General features: G+C 37.3%; 1 protein-coding gene and 1 long non-coding RNA gene across 3 annotated transcripts in view; one reads left to right on the top strand and one right to left on the bottom strand.

The window, feature by feature from the left end:
• LOC110842206 (dipeptidase 1) overlaps nt 1–16,697 on the top strand; it is a 76,962-nt gene that overhangs the window by 49,906 nt on the left and 10,359 nt on the right. For both annotated transcript variants that reach the window (XM_035846927.1, XM_035846926.1), the window contains exons 5-17: nt 7,644–7,711; nt 8,394–8,482; nt 10,244–10,323; nt 10,393–10,445; nt 13,537–13,647; nt 13,768–13,807; nt 14,095–14,182; nt 15,807–15,905; nt 15,983–16,039; nt 16,125–16,145; nt 16,216–16,239; nt 16,314–16,347; nt 16,444–16,470. In XM_035846927.1, coding sequence (XP_035702820.1) covers nt 7,644–7,711; nt 8,394–8,482; nt 10,244–10,323; nt 10,393–10,445; nt 13,537–13,647; nt 13,768–13,807; nt 14,095–14,182; nt 15,807–15,905; nt 15,983–16,039; nt 16,125–16,145; nt 16,216–16,239; nt 16,314–16,347; nt 16,444–16,470 — 791 coding nt within the window. The remainder of the gene's footprint in view (nt 1–7,643; nt 7,712–8,393; nt 8,483–10,243; nt 10,324–10,392; nt 10,446–13,536; nt 13,648–13,767; nt 13,808–14,094; nt 14,183–15,806; nt 15,906–15,982; nt 16,040–16,124; nt 16,146–16,215; nt 16,240–16,313; nt 16,348–16,443; nt 16,471–16,697) is intronic.
• LOC110862534 lies at nt 2,991–3,492 on the bottom strand. Its single transcript, XR_002549191.2, has 2 exons — nt 3,289–3,492; nt 2,991–3,203 (listed from the first exon to the last, which is right to left on the bottom strand). It is a non-coding gene; the product is annotated as an uncharacterized LOC110862534 (long non-coding RNA).

Genomic DNA, 16,697 nt, shown 5'->3' with positions numbered 1-16,697 from the left:
TGGGATATATGCATATGCATGTATTTATGTATGAATGTATGTAAGCGTGGAGCTGTGGTAAAATTATATTTGCAGAATTATACTAGTCAAATTTGAAATTCGACATAATTTTGGCTGTATTCTGTCTATCTTGACTCTGTCGTGCATGCATAAATGAAGTATTGAGACAGATGAGGTTTATTTTCCAGAGTTGGGCACTCGGTTGTGGATTACAAAGGGGCAGGCGAAGGGAGAGGAGGAGGAAGAAAATGTAATAAATGGTTAAGTGGAAAGCTCCCGGTTTTAGACCGTTCTCGTTCTCTCTCGTTCTTGGCGAGATGAGCTACTTGCTCACTTGCGTCTCTTATTCATCTCTCAGCCAAGGATTCTGCTAAGACAACATTAGAATCAGTCGTCAGGATTTTGAAGACCAACAAAGCAAGATGGATTTTCTCCAAGATTAACTAGTAATTGAAAACGCAGTTGGAAACAGTGCCTCTGGATCCTCTTCGTCTTCTTCTCATCACCAGAGCAAAACTTTACGAATCTTCTTATCATCTTTCCACTGCTGCTGCTGCTGCTACTATGCAATCGCTTCACATTCTTCATTCTCTCCTCTCTCCAGGAGACCTTGGGTTTGATTTTAAACTGTACAAGTTGAGGAAGAGTAAGACGCCAAGTCATTCAGCACTGCTAACTGCTGCCCCTCTTGCCAGACCAGCCTCATACAACGAAACTTGCAACCATACATACATCACAAGAAAGGACTCATACTTTCTCTCCAGGATTGTGTAGCATCATCCACCATTACACGAGATTATGGCTCACCTTGCTCCCATAAAACATGTTTTCCTTTTACCTTCAGTCAGTCAGACTATTAACGTGGTTTATGTCTAACGCAAGAACATTTTATGCCAGCATCATTCTTGTGCCTATTTTACGCATCCCTATTAAATCGTGTGCAAAGTTTGGGATTTTCCATTCAAGTTTCCCAACCATGTATGTCGTTTGGTTAGTAGGTTAGTACAAAGTTTGGAGTATGAGCTATAGAATTCCAGTCAGTGTCACATATGAGGTATGTCAAGTATAAATGGCAGTTCAGGCTTTCTCTAAAGTTGTGATATCCTTTGGTCAAAATTGAAGAAAATGAGAGAAGTTCTCCTTGACATGACCACACTATGGCATTTGAGCGTTTGGCAAAAAAGTAGCAAGAGCGAGAGTCTTATTACAAAAGTTGAACAGGCTTTAGATATTTACCTTCGAAGGTCGGAAGGGTCGAATCAGAAGAGCAGAAGACGGATCACAGAGATTATGTTGAGCATGATATGATATGGAAGTTGTAACATTTTGGTTTGCAATTTTTTTGCTATATCGAAATCGGTTGTGTCCCTCCGGAGAATATCTATCTCTCTCCAATACATAGTAGAAGAGAACTGCCCATAAGATTTATATACATATTCTCTCGTGTCCCTCAAGGAATTTGGGAAACGCGTTAACAATAAATGTCATAAAGGTATGTTTCCGTATCAGTCACCGAGTTTCGTCTCTGTTACATGCGACGACAGTCGAGCGAACCTTATACGAACTTTTGCGCACTGTCCATACTACATATGTATATTCGCCCACGTGGACAAATTTTCAAGTGTACCGTTTCTATGCTGCAAGTTTGACAGCAATAACGGTCTTCATTTTATGTAGCACCTAACCTACATTATTATTGTCACATTATACGCACATACATATGTAACTGCATTGGCATTAAATTACGGAAAAGCGTCATTCTCCGGAATTTGTATGCAGAATTCCAGCAAGTAGTGTAACCTGGGTTGTTTGCTGTAAGGATGGGTATTGATTGACAAATTCAGTCACACGTAGGTAGGAAAATTTATTGCGGTTTGTAAAGTGGAGGCTTTAATTTTGAGTTAGATCACTGCGACTGCGATCCTGTGGGAATGGCATAAGTGGTCTCATTTATGTAAGGCCACTGCAGGGATTCTCACGACGTTTGTATGTATGTCCTAGTTGAATGTTTTATTACTGGGCGACATGTACATATGTAAGACACGTTTCACAGCTGTATGTTCCATGCTCCCATCAGACATTTATTGCCTATTCATTATGTGTTAGATTGCGTTTATTAAATATATCTTTGCTAATTTTAAGCTTTAAATATTAACACCGGAAAGAATACATAAGCAGTGCATATAATTGTATCTGTACCCAAGTAAGCTCATTGTGCGAGAATAATGCAGATTCATTCAGAGTGAGAATGCTATTTGCCCATAAAATGTAGTATTTGTATACGTACTTTCACGTTGTATGCACTCATTTCTCCTATTGATTCGGACGGAACATTAGGCTGTCCAAGGTATGCGACAAGTATTGGAGATGTAACGGAACTACAGTGCACTAATGAGAATTTGAGGATACTTTGATTTTAGGATAGTGCACAATAGTGTTTCCGCTAGCTATTCAGGAGGAATGAAAACAAATGCACGAGTAGCAACAGTAACATCATTATCAAGGATTTCTTGTATTGAGCTGAATAGTTGTGGATCGTGAAGGTTTACAACAACAAGCCACCAAATAATTATTTTCTCTTCCAATTTTGTGCCGTCATTATGGTTGTCATCGCGATTGGAATTTGGACGGTTTTCCTCCTTCCTTCCATTAATTCGATTCCAAACCATTTGGTTGACAGAATTACAGTTGTGGTTTCTATTCACTGATAATAATAATTGTGCGGTTATAGTCCTCGCTCACTACTCAGAACGGATGAAAGCCTTACACTTTTATTTACAAGTTGGAAAAGCAAGTAGTATTTTTTCTCAATCTTTCTAGAAGTTCATATATTTCCCACGGCAAAGTTTTGTACATACTTAATTACTAATTTATACACGTAGCAATGCCTTCTGAAGACATCATGCTGACCTATGTGCATGTGGCGAATGTATGTGATGCTACATATGTATATGGGTCGAAATACATAACAGTTTGCTACAAGTCAGAAACAGATAATAAGTACCTATGTTACACAAGTTTCTTTATTGTGGGACATTATTTTGTGAGTTGTGACACAACTCTTTGTTAATGCATTTAAAAAAATCAGTGGGTTTATTCTGTAATTTTCTTTAACACTTGTTAGTAAAAATATAGGAAAAGAAACACAGCATTCGCTGATGTCGTCTCTTTAACTCGGGTGATCTGTAATCTTCATAGTTTGACTGTTGGCAAGAAAAAAATGCCTGATATATTCATGTTCAGCACAATAAGATATTTAAATATGTATATGTATTCTTTGCGACATACTCTATAATCGGCTTCTAATAATAAGTCGCGGTTATCGGCTGATATCGGGAAGGATTCCACCCTTGAGACAAAGTTGGAGAAAGTAGTTAGGAAACACAAAATCAGCACGAAAAAGTAAACCGAGTTCATTTTTACTGATAGATATTGTCTTAAAGTGGACTTGGTAAGGAGAATGTTACACGTTACTGGCTTACGTAAGACTGATTTTAGTGCCATATGACCACTTCCTTAAATTACTCTATTACGTTCATACACATAGGTATGTACACAATAGCTTGCTTGCTTAATGCTTATGTGAGTAGAATTGTGGATTTACGGGGAAAAATATCTTTGGGGGTTTCTTGATTTCAAGAAAATACATAAATTCTTGGGGAGATTTGCATTTCGCCTGAGATTACGAAATTGGATATTGGATCACTTGGATAATCGTCTAATTAATTAAACTCTGTTAGAAACGTCAAGAGCATGCAACCAGATATCTGCTTTTGACATCCACAAGCACTCAAGAATTTCCATCTGGAAACCGAAACTATCGATTTTAGAGGAATTTGAAAACCTACGCTATACATTTACAACTTGCGACCATTTGCTAAATATGAGCCAACAAGCATGTTAATTTAATGTGAATATATGTACAATTCATGCAGCAAAAGAATTTGCAACTTGAACAACGAAAAAGTTATCAGTTTAGAAAATTTTCATATTTTTCCAACTTTCTCGTATCTTCATTCTTTCTCATTTTTAGTTCCATTGAACCACTCAAACAATAATAAATAAAGCATGTAGAGTGTAGTCCTAAGTTGGACAAAGTCTGACCATATATACAAACAGAGAAGGGGTCCCGTGTACTTATTGATGTTGAGTGAAAGGTTAATCTGGATGGGTGCGGAGGAGAGGAGGAAGAAAATTGAAATGCACGAGACAACGTAAGAATTTGCATTCTGACATGCTCTCTGTAAAAGCTAATGCAGACCGAAGTGAACCACTCACGAACTTTGGCAATCCTCCTGTAACTGTCTGTCTGCCTCACACTTAGCTCTGCCCTTTTTGCGACACATCCAGCAAAACGGGAAGAACTTAATGTGCATAAATGAAGTGGTCTAAATCAAACGACATCACAAAGTATAAATCGACAGCTAACGGGGTTGACCCCAACCGGCGGACACTAATTTTTACTGGATCAATAAAATGACAAAATGCCTAATCTTCTAAACAACAACTGGAAATAATAAAAGTTTACGAAATAAACTCCTCCTTCGATTTGAAAATTGAGATAAAGTGTGATTCGGAGGGAAAGCAAGTGAAAGTGCCCGAGGATAAGTTATGTCACCATTAAAATCCCGACTATTTAAACTGTCTCCTTCGAATGTTTGTCATCTATGCAACACTGTTAGTTATTAGGCAATCAGAGAAACTCGAGCCATTTCATGGAATCCTGCTCTTCCCTATTTCACAACTACTTTTCCTCCGGGGACTCTTTCTTTCTTTCCCCACAGAAGATGGAAATTCAACCCAACCTTGTGCATAGCCAGACGATCAGGGTGTAATAACCGAGCAAAATCAGAGCTGCCGACCGACGTGTAAAGTATAATTGGATGCATAAATGAATATAACCTTATTACACAGTCACTTTGAACATTCAAATAAATTTTGCTCCACTTTTGTATTAATTGTCGCTGTTTATAATAATTGCAGGCAATCTGCTCAACTTTTTAAGTTTTAGACTTATTATTTATGTTTATCAAATTATTGAACTAGCAAATCTTTATTTCCTGCTATTTAATATGCAGGTATAGAATCAATAATATTCCGGGCACTTGTAATTCCGGACGAGAATAGTTAATCTATGCCACTCTTAAATTTAACAGAGAAAGTTTAACAATTAGCATCCGTGTCAGTTTCCGTGTTGGTTAGAGAACGAGTGGATACAATTAGATCCCAGTGGAAAACTTTGGTTGTGAAAGTTTGTAAAAAGCCGTTCGAAAATTGCGTCTCTGCCTTCACGACAGAGAGAAAGAGAGAGAGAAATCTCTTTGGTTTGTCCTTATGCGGGTATGCATGGACATTCGGTAGGACTGACTTTGGATATAAATATCTATCGCGAGTTTCTGAGTGATTTCAATTACAGAGCTGTTTCTGCACAGCAATGCAGTTTTATGTAATCTGCATTTAGAAGGGAAACACTTGGAATTTTATTCTTTCACTAACATCGCATTAGTTGCCCACTGGAGGGAGGTTTGTGCAGCACTATTATTACAAACATTATTTTATATTGCTGTGCGGCACTGAAAGTTTGATGACGGGTAAAGCTTTAGTTGATAAGTCAACTTTAATAGGGCATCCAATTACTCTCCTGGTTTTAATCACTAACGTGAAAATATTGACACTACTCTTAATGATATTTGTTGGTGAACCCGTTTTCATTCTCACACCCAAGGATAAGCGCTTACAATTGTTTAATTTTGTTAAGTGAGGCTAACAATAAACAGGGAGAAATTATAATTGATGGGGTTAAATTTGTTTAGTAAATATTTAAAATTAACTATCGCATCTGCATAAACTAGAATGCACAAGTTCGGTTACAATTGAACGGTCACCAGTCTCAACTTTTGATTATGAGGCAGATGCAGTATCAGACAGATTTGTTATACAATATTTATTAATGTGTTCTCTTGAAATGCAGAACAATGATCAATTTTTAACTCTTATATATTATTTTGAATTGCTGAACAAAGTTTGAAATTGAAATTGGAAAGTGAAATTAAACTTTGACTTGCTCTGTTTGAACTTTCAAGTGCAGACTCCAGTTGACAGTTGACATAAGTATCTGCCTATAAATGTATGTAATATATACATACTTACAATGCGATGGTGTGAAGTGTAACCCTCCGATTTGGTTGAAATTTCGAAATTAAGTGGTCCATGTCAATACAACCAACATTTCTCAGGCGATTTGTGCGATGGTCAGAATTGGGCAAAATATTTGAGGTTAAGGGTGAAAAATGTGCAATTTTTAGCACGGGAATTTGAGTTTGCTTCCTCCGCCTGGTAAAAATCGCCCATTTTTCAACTTGTACCTCAAATATTTTGACAAATTCTGACCATCGCACAAACTGTCTGAAGAAACATTGGTTGTATTGACATGGACCACTTAATTTCAAAATTTCAACCAAATCGGAGGGTTACACTTCACACCATCGTATTGTTAGCTACTGTGTGAACGCATACTTGCCCCTTCCGTTTCAAGGTGGTTGAAATGGCGTAACCCAAGTTGTGTGTTTAATTATAAGAAATTGCTGAGAATATATTGCAGAATTGATTCAGAACTAAACTCTGTGGTTTCTCTGTTTCCAGACACAACGATCGGTCGTTGTGTCTGAAATTAGTGTATCCTATTCAATGCAATTTTAGCATGCACATAAATCTGTTTACGATGTACACCGCTAGGAGGGGAGGTTGCGTACCATCAACTCACGGATCTCGATGCCCTTTTGATATGTTATAGTGTCCCATGAATGAACAATAACCCTTAAGTGGTTTGATTCCATGGCCACATTCGCGCCTGCCACACCCACTCAAAGGTGCCCAAAAAACGCTTTCACTCCAGCTTTCACTCAATCAAAACACGCCAAAAATCCAATTTTACCCGGATTTTGAAATTTCTTTCACCATTGTACTCCCAGATAGTTGTTTTCTTATTTTCAACATCAAACACAACTTTTTGAAGTTTTAGTATTTTTAAAATTTAAAATTCTGAATGAGCATTGTTCTAGTAATTAACAAAGCAAATTATGCATGCCACATAATCATCAAAAAAGTTGAGTTTGATGTTGGAAATAAGAAAACAACTATCTGGGAGTACAATTGTGAAAGAAATTTCAAAATCCGAGTAAAATTGGATTTTTGGCGTGGTTTTGAATGAGTGAAAGCTGAAGTGAAAGGGTTTTTTGGGCACCTTTGAGTGGGTGTGGCAGGCGCGAATGTGGCCATGGAATCAAACCACTTAAGGGTTATTGTTCATTCATGGGACACTATAACATATCAAAAGGGCATCGAGATCCGTGAGTTGATGGTACGCAACCTCCCCTCCTTAGGATTAGTTGAATTTTTCATAAAAATCAGAGTAAAATAATGTATCATTTTTTCTTGTCTTTGTATCGCTAGAATATCATTTACAACTTGCTACATAAAACGCAGATTAGTTGCACTTGTTCGAGTGACATAAATTTATATTTGTCGTCCGTTTCAAATAAATGAAGCATGAAAAAACTCTCTTATAACGACTCCTTCTGGAGCTAACATGGGAAGTAATGAAATATCAAAATGAAACTTGTTCTTTAAATTTGTTTTCACAGGCACAACGATTTTCCATGGAATTTGAGAAAATTTTTAAGAAATAACATTCAGGACTTTAACTTTACAGGTAAGATTTATTGAATGCGTTATTACCCGAAATATACAGTATGTAACATATTTAATGCTACGATCACATAATTTTTGTTTGTATCGTCATGATCTCGTAATTTTTTAAATTTAAAACTCCGTAGAAAAATGTCAAAAGTATCTACGGACAATTTCCTCGTCGCCGATTTTTAATATCACAGACAGGTCAAAGGTCACGATTATTTTTCTGAGAAGATTTGAGACGTCGGAAAAAAAACTTCGTGGATAATTTTTTTTAACTTTGCAATATTTTTTACTGGGTGCGGCATATCTTTAGAAGAAATATGAGCTTTGGTCGGACCGTGTACGATTTTTTTGACGCCCACAGGAATTTTTCGCCAAGGACAGGTTTGAGGTCTAAAATCGCCCCCGCGGCGAAAATTCAAAAACTGAAATATACATTTGCATAGAGAGTCCGGACTCTCTGTATGCAAATGTATATTTCAGTACTTTTGACATTTTTCTACGGAGTTTTAAATTTAAAAAATTACGAGATCATGACGATACAAACAAAAATTATGTGATCGTAGCATTAAATATGTTACATACTGTGCACATCAATTATGCGTATTAGTCAAACACAAAGTATCACTACGATCAACTGACTCTTAATTTGGGTTAATCCAACACACTAATTTTTGTGTATCTGCTTATTATTTCAGCGGACCTCCGTAAAGTGGAACCTTGGTCGAGGAGTACGTGGTCACACACTGATTTATTGCGACTTCAAGAAGGAATGGTTGGGTGCCAGGTGCGCTGTTCATCTTTTACTATCTCATCTAAATTATACATCTCTTCAGCGCATAACAATGAACCTCCATGTATTGTCATTTTGCTTTGAGACACTCTACAACCAACCTCTGACACTGCTAATCCTTTTACCCGCAACCTTACCACCACCGGAACAGGACAGAATGCTGGCTCTGTTCTATTCTGATCTGATTACGCTCAAACAATGCAAGAGACCGTGTCTGGTGGTGACCGGACGAAATGGCAAATATATCGCGGTCATCCTCCACCCTCCGCTTTTGTTCCACACTACCATTTTCTTTGTCATCTCCATTTGAATTAGCCTTTCTAATCCATAAATTACACAGTATGGTGACAAACACAACAGATGCAATCAACATCAGGATAAATTATTAAATGGAGTCATTTTATTTCGCCGTCGACCAGGCAGATGGATGTTTTTCAACGTGCAAGACAAAAGTGTAGTTCTCATGAAATTCAAGCAAGGCGTAGGAGAAGAAGAAGAAGTGTAATTGAAATATGGCATGACCTGTTTGAGAACTCTATCTTAAAACAAAGTTTATAAATTGCAAAGTTTTTATCTTCCAATCGTCAGGGAATATCACGTGGCGTGAGTGAACAGACTCAATCAGTTTCAGCAATAATTGAATTGAGAATTCTTGAAGCGTTGAAATTTTGGCTGAATCCAAGTGTTGCGTATATAGTGCTGTAAAAAGTGAAACGTGGACGAATGAGTTGTCATTGTGTCTCACGATTTGATTAGTTGTTAGTTAATGAAACAAGTTGAAGTTGAAAGTCGAGTAGTGAGTGAGGACTGGTTGAATAGAATGTCTGTAAAGGAGCCACTAAAGTTTTGACGGTAAATGACTGGGAGAGTAGAACTGCTGAGAAAGTGAAAGAAGTCTTGAAAGAGAAAAGTTTTTCAAAATATAAGCTTCAGCTGAGCAAGAATCAATTGTTATCAATAAGACCACTCGACTCGTTCGACTAACAATGCAATGTCACCCCTACCACCCCCCGCACCAGTTCACGTCAGTTACAAACACGCCTAAACATTTTTTATAGTTTCTATTCGAATATTGCTAGATTTAAATATTAGCAGAATTTTCTGGAAAAAAAATCATTCGCCAACTGTTTCTTGAAATAAGTACATATTCGGCCACTATCGCGTAGTTAAAATAATGAGTAGTCTGAGGAGAGAAATAATGGGATGCAATGAGACGGCAGATATTTATCTAGGCATAAAATATATGTAGCACAATCTATTTAGTGCAAGTTTCTTTAAATTTTATTCTCTCCTGCCACGCAAAATAAATGAAAGTAGTGAATAAGCAAGACCCGGAAGATAATCAAATTCATATAGCACACAGAGCTCACTTTCACTATACACCAGGCATGCACTATTTTGGTTGAAAGAGTTAAATGTGTACGTACTACACCATATCGTGTGTAGCATCAACATGGCCATAAAATAATGGAACATTGACACTTAAACTTTCAAGCTTTCACCAGCCTCGTCCATATCTCCTTAACTGGCCCATTTGCAGATTTATTGATAGATAGATATGGAGATATGAAAGTAGGCACATGTAGTGCGACACTATTGTGCTGGAAACATTAACAAGTGTTGTGTTGATAGTATTTATATTGTCAACATTGTTACGCAGGCATTATGCATGTGCACTCAATCTGATAAATATATATGCGCAATAAATGAAAAATAAATTGTTTGCGAATAATTATGTATGTTCTTGTAATGTAGGTGTTCTCGGCGTATGTTCCCTGTGGCAGCCAACACCTCGACGCTGTTCAGCTTACCCTTGAACAGATAGATGTGATTCGGTAAATAATATTCCCATATTTAAAAAAATAATTAAAGGAAAATAGTTATTTTATTTCGTATTTCTGCAGGCGCCTCACAGTAAAGTACGCTGATGCCTTAGAGTGGGTTACGGAATCCCACGGTAAGACATGTTCATGTTGTAAGCTGTTTCTGCTTGAATCTGTTAATTCGTGTTCATATAAGTAACTCGTATTTGAGAGACGTTAATGAGTTCATCATTAATGAGCGTGTACATCAGAGTAGAAAGGGTATCCCTAAATTGCAAAAATATTACCAAATTCCCAATGATCACGATGCATCGCTTTTAACTAAATCAAATTATGATGCATTATTAAGTTAAATATAATTTTTTGGTCCTCATTTAAAATGGGATGACAGGATTTCTTCACTTTCATATCTCCGACTACTATCTCCTTAACCTCTTTTTGCAAACTATGTATACGGTAAAAATCCATTGACGTCCTCTTATTTTCCACCCATGAAGACTTTAAGGGCTTTCACAATTCATCTAACTATCCACCTAGAAAGCATTCAATATGTATACCGAGAGAAGGCCATTACTAATAAATAAAAGCTGGCCATCTTCCATTATTAGCACCAGGAGACCCCATATATTTAGAAACTTGTAACTTTGCCTCCTCTCATTCCTTCTCCGCTGGACGGAATAAAGGCTGCATAGCTGGGTCGGTCTTTGCATCACATCCTATCAATTCACTCTGCAACGGGGAAAACAAGAAGAGGAAGATGAGGAAGAAGTCTGAATAAGTTGGAGCCGTGCGGTGGTGCTGGCGTGGAAGGGCTTCGGAGGGGAAAGCAGAAATCTGAGTCTTCTCGTGGATGAAGTATAAGTGAGTGCAGCGTCTTGGGCGGAGGAGGGGCAGAAACCTTTATCATTGATTTGCGATCAAAGAAGTCCTTTTGCATTTAGAAAACGTTTCCCTATATTCCCAACAATATTTCTTCTTCACTTCACTGCTCCTCTCCTCTAGCACCGCCGTCTGTGTTTCCTTACCAAAATATTTCCATGTTTCTTCCAATCCACTCATCCTTCAAGATCCATCTTTGTTGCATCTCCATGCTTTCCACCTGCACTCGACACAGTTTTGTGGTCTCGTAGAGCAGTTTTTCTATGTCCTCCATATGCTAACTTACTTATTCTCATATTTTCATTGAAAGAGCATTAAAATTATACCAACGAAACAATTCCTACAACCAAATTATGATTAAATTCCTGCTAGATAACCCTGTCAATTCGGGTATTTGCAGAGACAAAATCGAAAATAAACAAATTAAGAGACGTTTGACCTCATTCTTATTCGAAGGGAATTATTTCGCAGAAAAAACAACAAACATTGTTTATAGGGAGCCAAAGGTTTTGGTGTCCTACCAGAATTGGAAATGGTAGTTTTATGATTCGATTGATAAAAAAGGATATCCTCCGATCAGATAAGAGCATCGTGTGGATATTGGTGGGTGGGAAACAGTTCTCAATTACTAACGCAAATTGCACGTGGCAAGGAGACGGGGGGTGTTTGTTTACCAGGTCTCGGTGAGAAGAAAGGCTGCTCAGAATACTGTCTCAGGCCCGTGTACATCACGCCAAGATTTATTTCCGAATGAAAGTCTGCTCAATTCACTTTCTCAACTTTTCTCACTTTCGCTCCTCCGGTGAGGACCCGTTTCCTGCTTCGCATTCAATTCTAATCCTCCAAAATCAAACCCATTGCACCCAGTCTGCACTGGCTACAAATCGTTGAAAGGATTTCAAGTGTCTCAGCTCAACCCACTTTCCCCGCACCTGGTACAATTCTATGCAAATCTCGCCTAACTGGAGTAGCATAATAACAGCGCACTGTATTGATTCTAATGTGCAAACCCATTTTTACTCTCTGAATGTTGTCGTTACAGAATATGTTTTTCTGTATGTTCGATTCAAAATTTGCAGATTTTTGCTTGGAAATAATATTTGATATGTTGGGGAAATATTTTCAGACATTTGTTGAACTTTTTCATATCTTCATATGTGAATCTCCTTTTATAACTTGTGAGTTATTTCAAATGAATGCTTCGTTTCCTCGCATGTATGTAAACGAAGTATTTTGTAGATCCACCAATCCGTTCGTATTAGACTACAAAAAATAATGCCACAAATCTTCTAGTAATCCCTACCATCTTGTTCTTTGGATCAGCATGTGCTATCCGTACATATGTGTTGTACGCTAATAAGCATACGCATATATATAGGCAAATATAGCGAGTGACTAATCACGTAAGAACGAACATGGCAGGAAATGCCTACTTTCTCTTTCCTTTGACGCCAAGTTTTAGGTTGGTTAGGTTTGGTTAGCCTTAATCTTTACTTGATCTTGACTAAATTGCCAATATTTAATCTAGCAAATAGTTACGATTTTCGCATACTGTTGACCCCATACTGCTTTATATTATGCCCCATGTCAGTCTTGCACGTGGTTTATATCTTTAAAACCGTTCCACATTTTCTATACTTAATCAAAGTATTGTCAGCCAGCTTTGCTAGCAAAGTTTGAAAATTTGACTAGGAAAATGTCGCATAAATATAAAATAAATACATTACAAATCGAGGAGAGACCTACAACTAGGACTCTTCGTCACTTGTGAACTAACTGCTCGGGCCATTATATTAGCTAACCCTCCTCCTTTCCAAACCATAGAATCGAGCCTTGGGTATTATCGTAAATGTAAGTCCGTCGTTGGGCTGGCAGTTCCATTTGCATGGAAAAGTTCCCTCAATAGACCAGGCGTCGTCGACGTCGTCGTTGTCGTCAATGTGGGGGGATGAGGAAAAGTATGCAAAACGCTGAGTGTTCCAGAGTGGGAAAATCTGGTGGAAAGCGATATAATAAAATAAAACGTCCCTCCAAAAATGATTGGAATGATGTATCCGACATGGTGATGGGCGAGTCCAACTTCTATGAACGAACATCGTTTCATGGTAGACTACCTTTGTTCCAAAGTTCATATTCAAGTCTAGACCCTGGCGAAGCGGAATACATGTCGCAATAGAATAGAGCATCGGAGTGTGTTTTATTTCTCCTAGTTTAGTGAAAAGAGGAAAAATGTGGAAGAATTTGTGGGATGGAGACCCTGATGGGATCTGTGATATGGAATGGCGATGCTTCCAAATATAATACCAAGAAGGTTGCTCCTAAAATGATGTGTCGTAAAATGTACAGGAATTGAAACGGCCCATCGGCGCGGTAAAATAGCAAGCATGGTTGGTGTCGAAGGAGGTCATTCTATCGGAAATAGCATTGCTGTCTTGAGGATGTTTTACAATCTTGGAGGTAACGATTAACCATATTTAACTGCATGATTGTACGTATGTACCACAGTATGAACCTTGCAGGTCTCAAGTAAGACCAACAAATACGGATTCTCTAAAATAATTATAATTACAATTCCAGCACGATATTTGACTCTCACTCATACATGCAACACTCCATGGTAAGAATTTACTTGTCCTATATTAATCTATCCATATATTACTCTATTTTTCAGCGCTATATATTTACAAGTTCTTATCTGCTTTTGCTAATAAAAAGACTCAGAATTGCTCATGAACTCTAACCAAATGAAACACAAAGTAAAACAAATTTCTACTTAAATCCAATTTATGTAACTTCAGTTCCTTTTTGCTTGCATCAGCCTTTCTATGAAAATACAGAATATGAGTGCAATGCTGACGTTGCAAGATGAAATAGTCAGTAGTAATACTAATTAACTTTTTATAGGGCCGACTATGCGGCAGGCATAGATGACCCGAATCAGAAAACCAAAACCAGTGGCTTAAAAGAAGTAGGCTTAAAAGAATTTGGAAAGGTAATTCTTCCTCTAAAACTTTCTTAAACCGTAAAATAACTTTAAAACTGTGGGCTATAAATGTCATACTAACTTTTAATCTATATATATTTTTACGACAACTTTAATCGAAAGCTCACGAGAACGAGCTAAAATTCGTCGGTGTTCAATTGCCTTTAATTTAAGTTAATGTAAAAGAAGAGTTATTAATTCTTCAATCGAATATGAAATTTATTTTTGTGCCGAGATGACAACAAAGCAGCTCCAACACAATGATCTAAAATTTTATGTAATTTATTGATTTGATGAAAAGAATTATGGACCAACCATTTAGCAATCGTATATTATTTATCCTTATGAACTGTATAATAATACATATTAGATTCGTATAAGTAGATTCTGTTAGGTTCAGCTCCTTAGTTGTTATAAAAGGTTACGACACAGTTGTTTTTGCCAGGACTCAGTCAGTTGTATTTTTAATAGAAAATGAAAAACGCAATTTCTAAATTCTTTAGGAGTAAATTCCCAAGTTTTCTATTTCCATTCGACAAAAAGCTTTCCATATAAAGTCCAAACATTGGCGTTGAATTGCATTACATTTGTGAGAGTTTTCCCCTAAGTGAATCAGAGTTAAATACTGATGCAAAATTCATGAGCACGGTGGTCTGATGGGAATGTGGGAACTTGTGGACAGCAAACGTGCTCACTTTCCTTCCTTTCGCCATCATTCCGATTCGCGATTCTCAGAGAGTTGACCGTTGACCAATCTAACAGCCAGCCGCCAGCGGCGGGGGCAGTGAAAGCAAACTTATTCCTCGTGTGGTGTGCACTTCAACATCAAAAGTTCTTAACAGTAAAGTTTGAACGATAAGCACACAATCAAATTAACTCACGGTTCGCATATCTGTATTCCTTTCGCATTGCCCAGTTTATGGCAAACGTGTCCGATGCGAATAGTGCTCTATTGCTTTTATGCAATATCTTTATAGTTTTGCAATTAATGTACCTTCCAATTAATGACATAAATACATACAATCTAAATGTGCATGGATGTACTCGTGAGTAGTAGAGATGTTTCAAATTGCGAAACAAGTATAAAAATGTGCATAGTTAAGATGCAAACACCTGTTATTAAACAAAGGTCTGTTTTTTTGTGCACAACGAAGTCATTTTCTCCAGAGTGTGGTACACTAGTACTGATTATGTTATCAGCGACTCTGTGTACATCTATAATTACCTAAATTATACCAGAATCTGACTTCAATGTAAACTGAAAGGAGACCTGTATTACTCAATCGAAAAGATATGCTTTCACTACATAAAAGTGGTCTCCTCAAGAAAGTGAAAGTTTAGCCAAGGAGTAAAGTCAGCGGTGGTTTATTCTACAATTTGAGCCAAATGGTGTATCCCTTTGATGAGGGGTGATAAGTGCAATATGTTTGCAAGCTTGTTTTGATCACAAGAAAGTTTGATGTGTTGAATATGGTTGCCGAGAGTTCATTGAATGCGGCAGGATGTTCAATCGTGTATAAATACGTACATACATATATACATATTCTAGTCGTTTGATTGCACCCACTAATTGACCCAGCTAAACGTCATCTGTGACAAATATGTATCTAAAAACTTGTTTCTCATCTTGCAGAAAGTGATAAAAGAGATGAATAGAATTGGAATGGTAGTGGATCTTTCACATGTGTCAGTGCAGACGATGCGAGATTCTTTAAATGTGACAAAAGCGCCGGTAAGAGAATAATTAGTTGCTAGTTAATGAATATGAATGAATATTTTAATAATAATTATTTATTAAATTTATTTCAGGTAATTTTCAGCCATTCTTCTGCTCATTCAATCTGTAATTCAACGAGGAATGTGCCGGTGAGTTCTTTGGACAAATACATAAATACACATTTGTCGTTGTGACTTGGACATTACCTAAACTATTATTTTTAACACATTACAGGACGATATTCTTCGTGAGCTAGTAAGTTCATTGAATATTTAGGGATAATTGTTTTGTATGTCTTGAATTTTCACTTTCATATAAATTTTAGAGCTCGAACGGAGGATTAGTAATGGTTCGTTTTTTTACTGTTGGAAAATATAACTAATTACTGTTGGTCAAATATCATTTTTATGCGTGTGTATACAGGTTAGCTTCTACAACTACTTTATCACCTGCAATGGTGAGTATTTTTTCAGGATTAATTATGCATGCTAGAATTTAATACTACCTATTAATGATTATTTCACCATTTTGTATTTATCCTTATGACTTACAGGGTCGGCCAGCATCACCGACGTCATTGGTAAGTCATTGGTGTACATTCCGCACTCATGAGCAATAAAAGCGCGTTGTATGTAATGTCTGGCGTCGGGGTTAGGTACACGTTATTGAGGGCAGTACGAGGCTCGGAAGTTTCAATCTCTGACCAATACGACATTAGAGTTGTCCCATTTGGGCAGCATTACAAGAATCTGAAAAATTGGATGATGGTGCAGAGTGCGAAAGCCCGTGGTATCTCACCCTCCAAAG

This window comes from Folsomia candida, unplaced genomic scaffold (assembly GCF_002217175.1).
Source record: "Folsomia candida strain VU population unplaced genomic scaffold, ASM221717v1 Fcan01_Sc001, whole genome shotgun sequence".
NCBI lineage: Eukaryota > Metazoa > Arthropoda > Collembola > Entomobryomorpha > Isotomidae > Folsomia > Folsomia candida.
The sequence above is the reverse complement of the archived record's forward strand: the minus strand, read 5'-3'. Positions and strand labels throughout refer to the sequence as shown.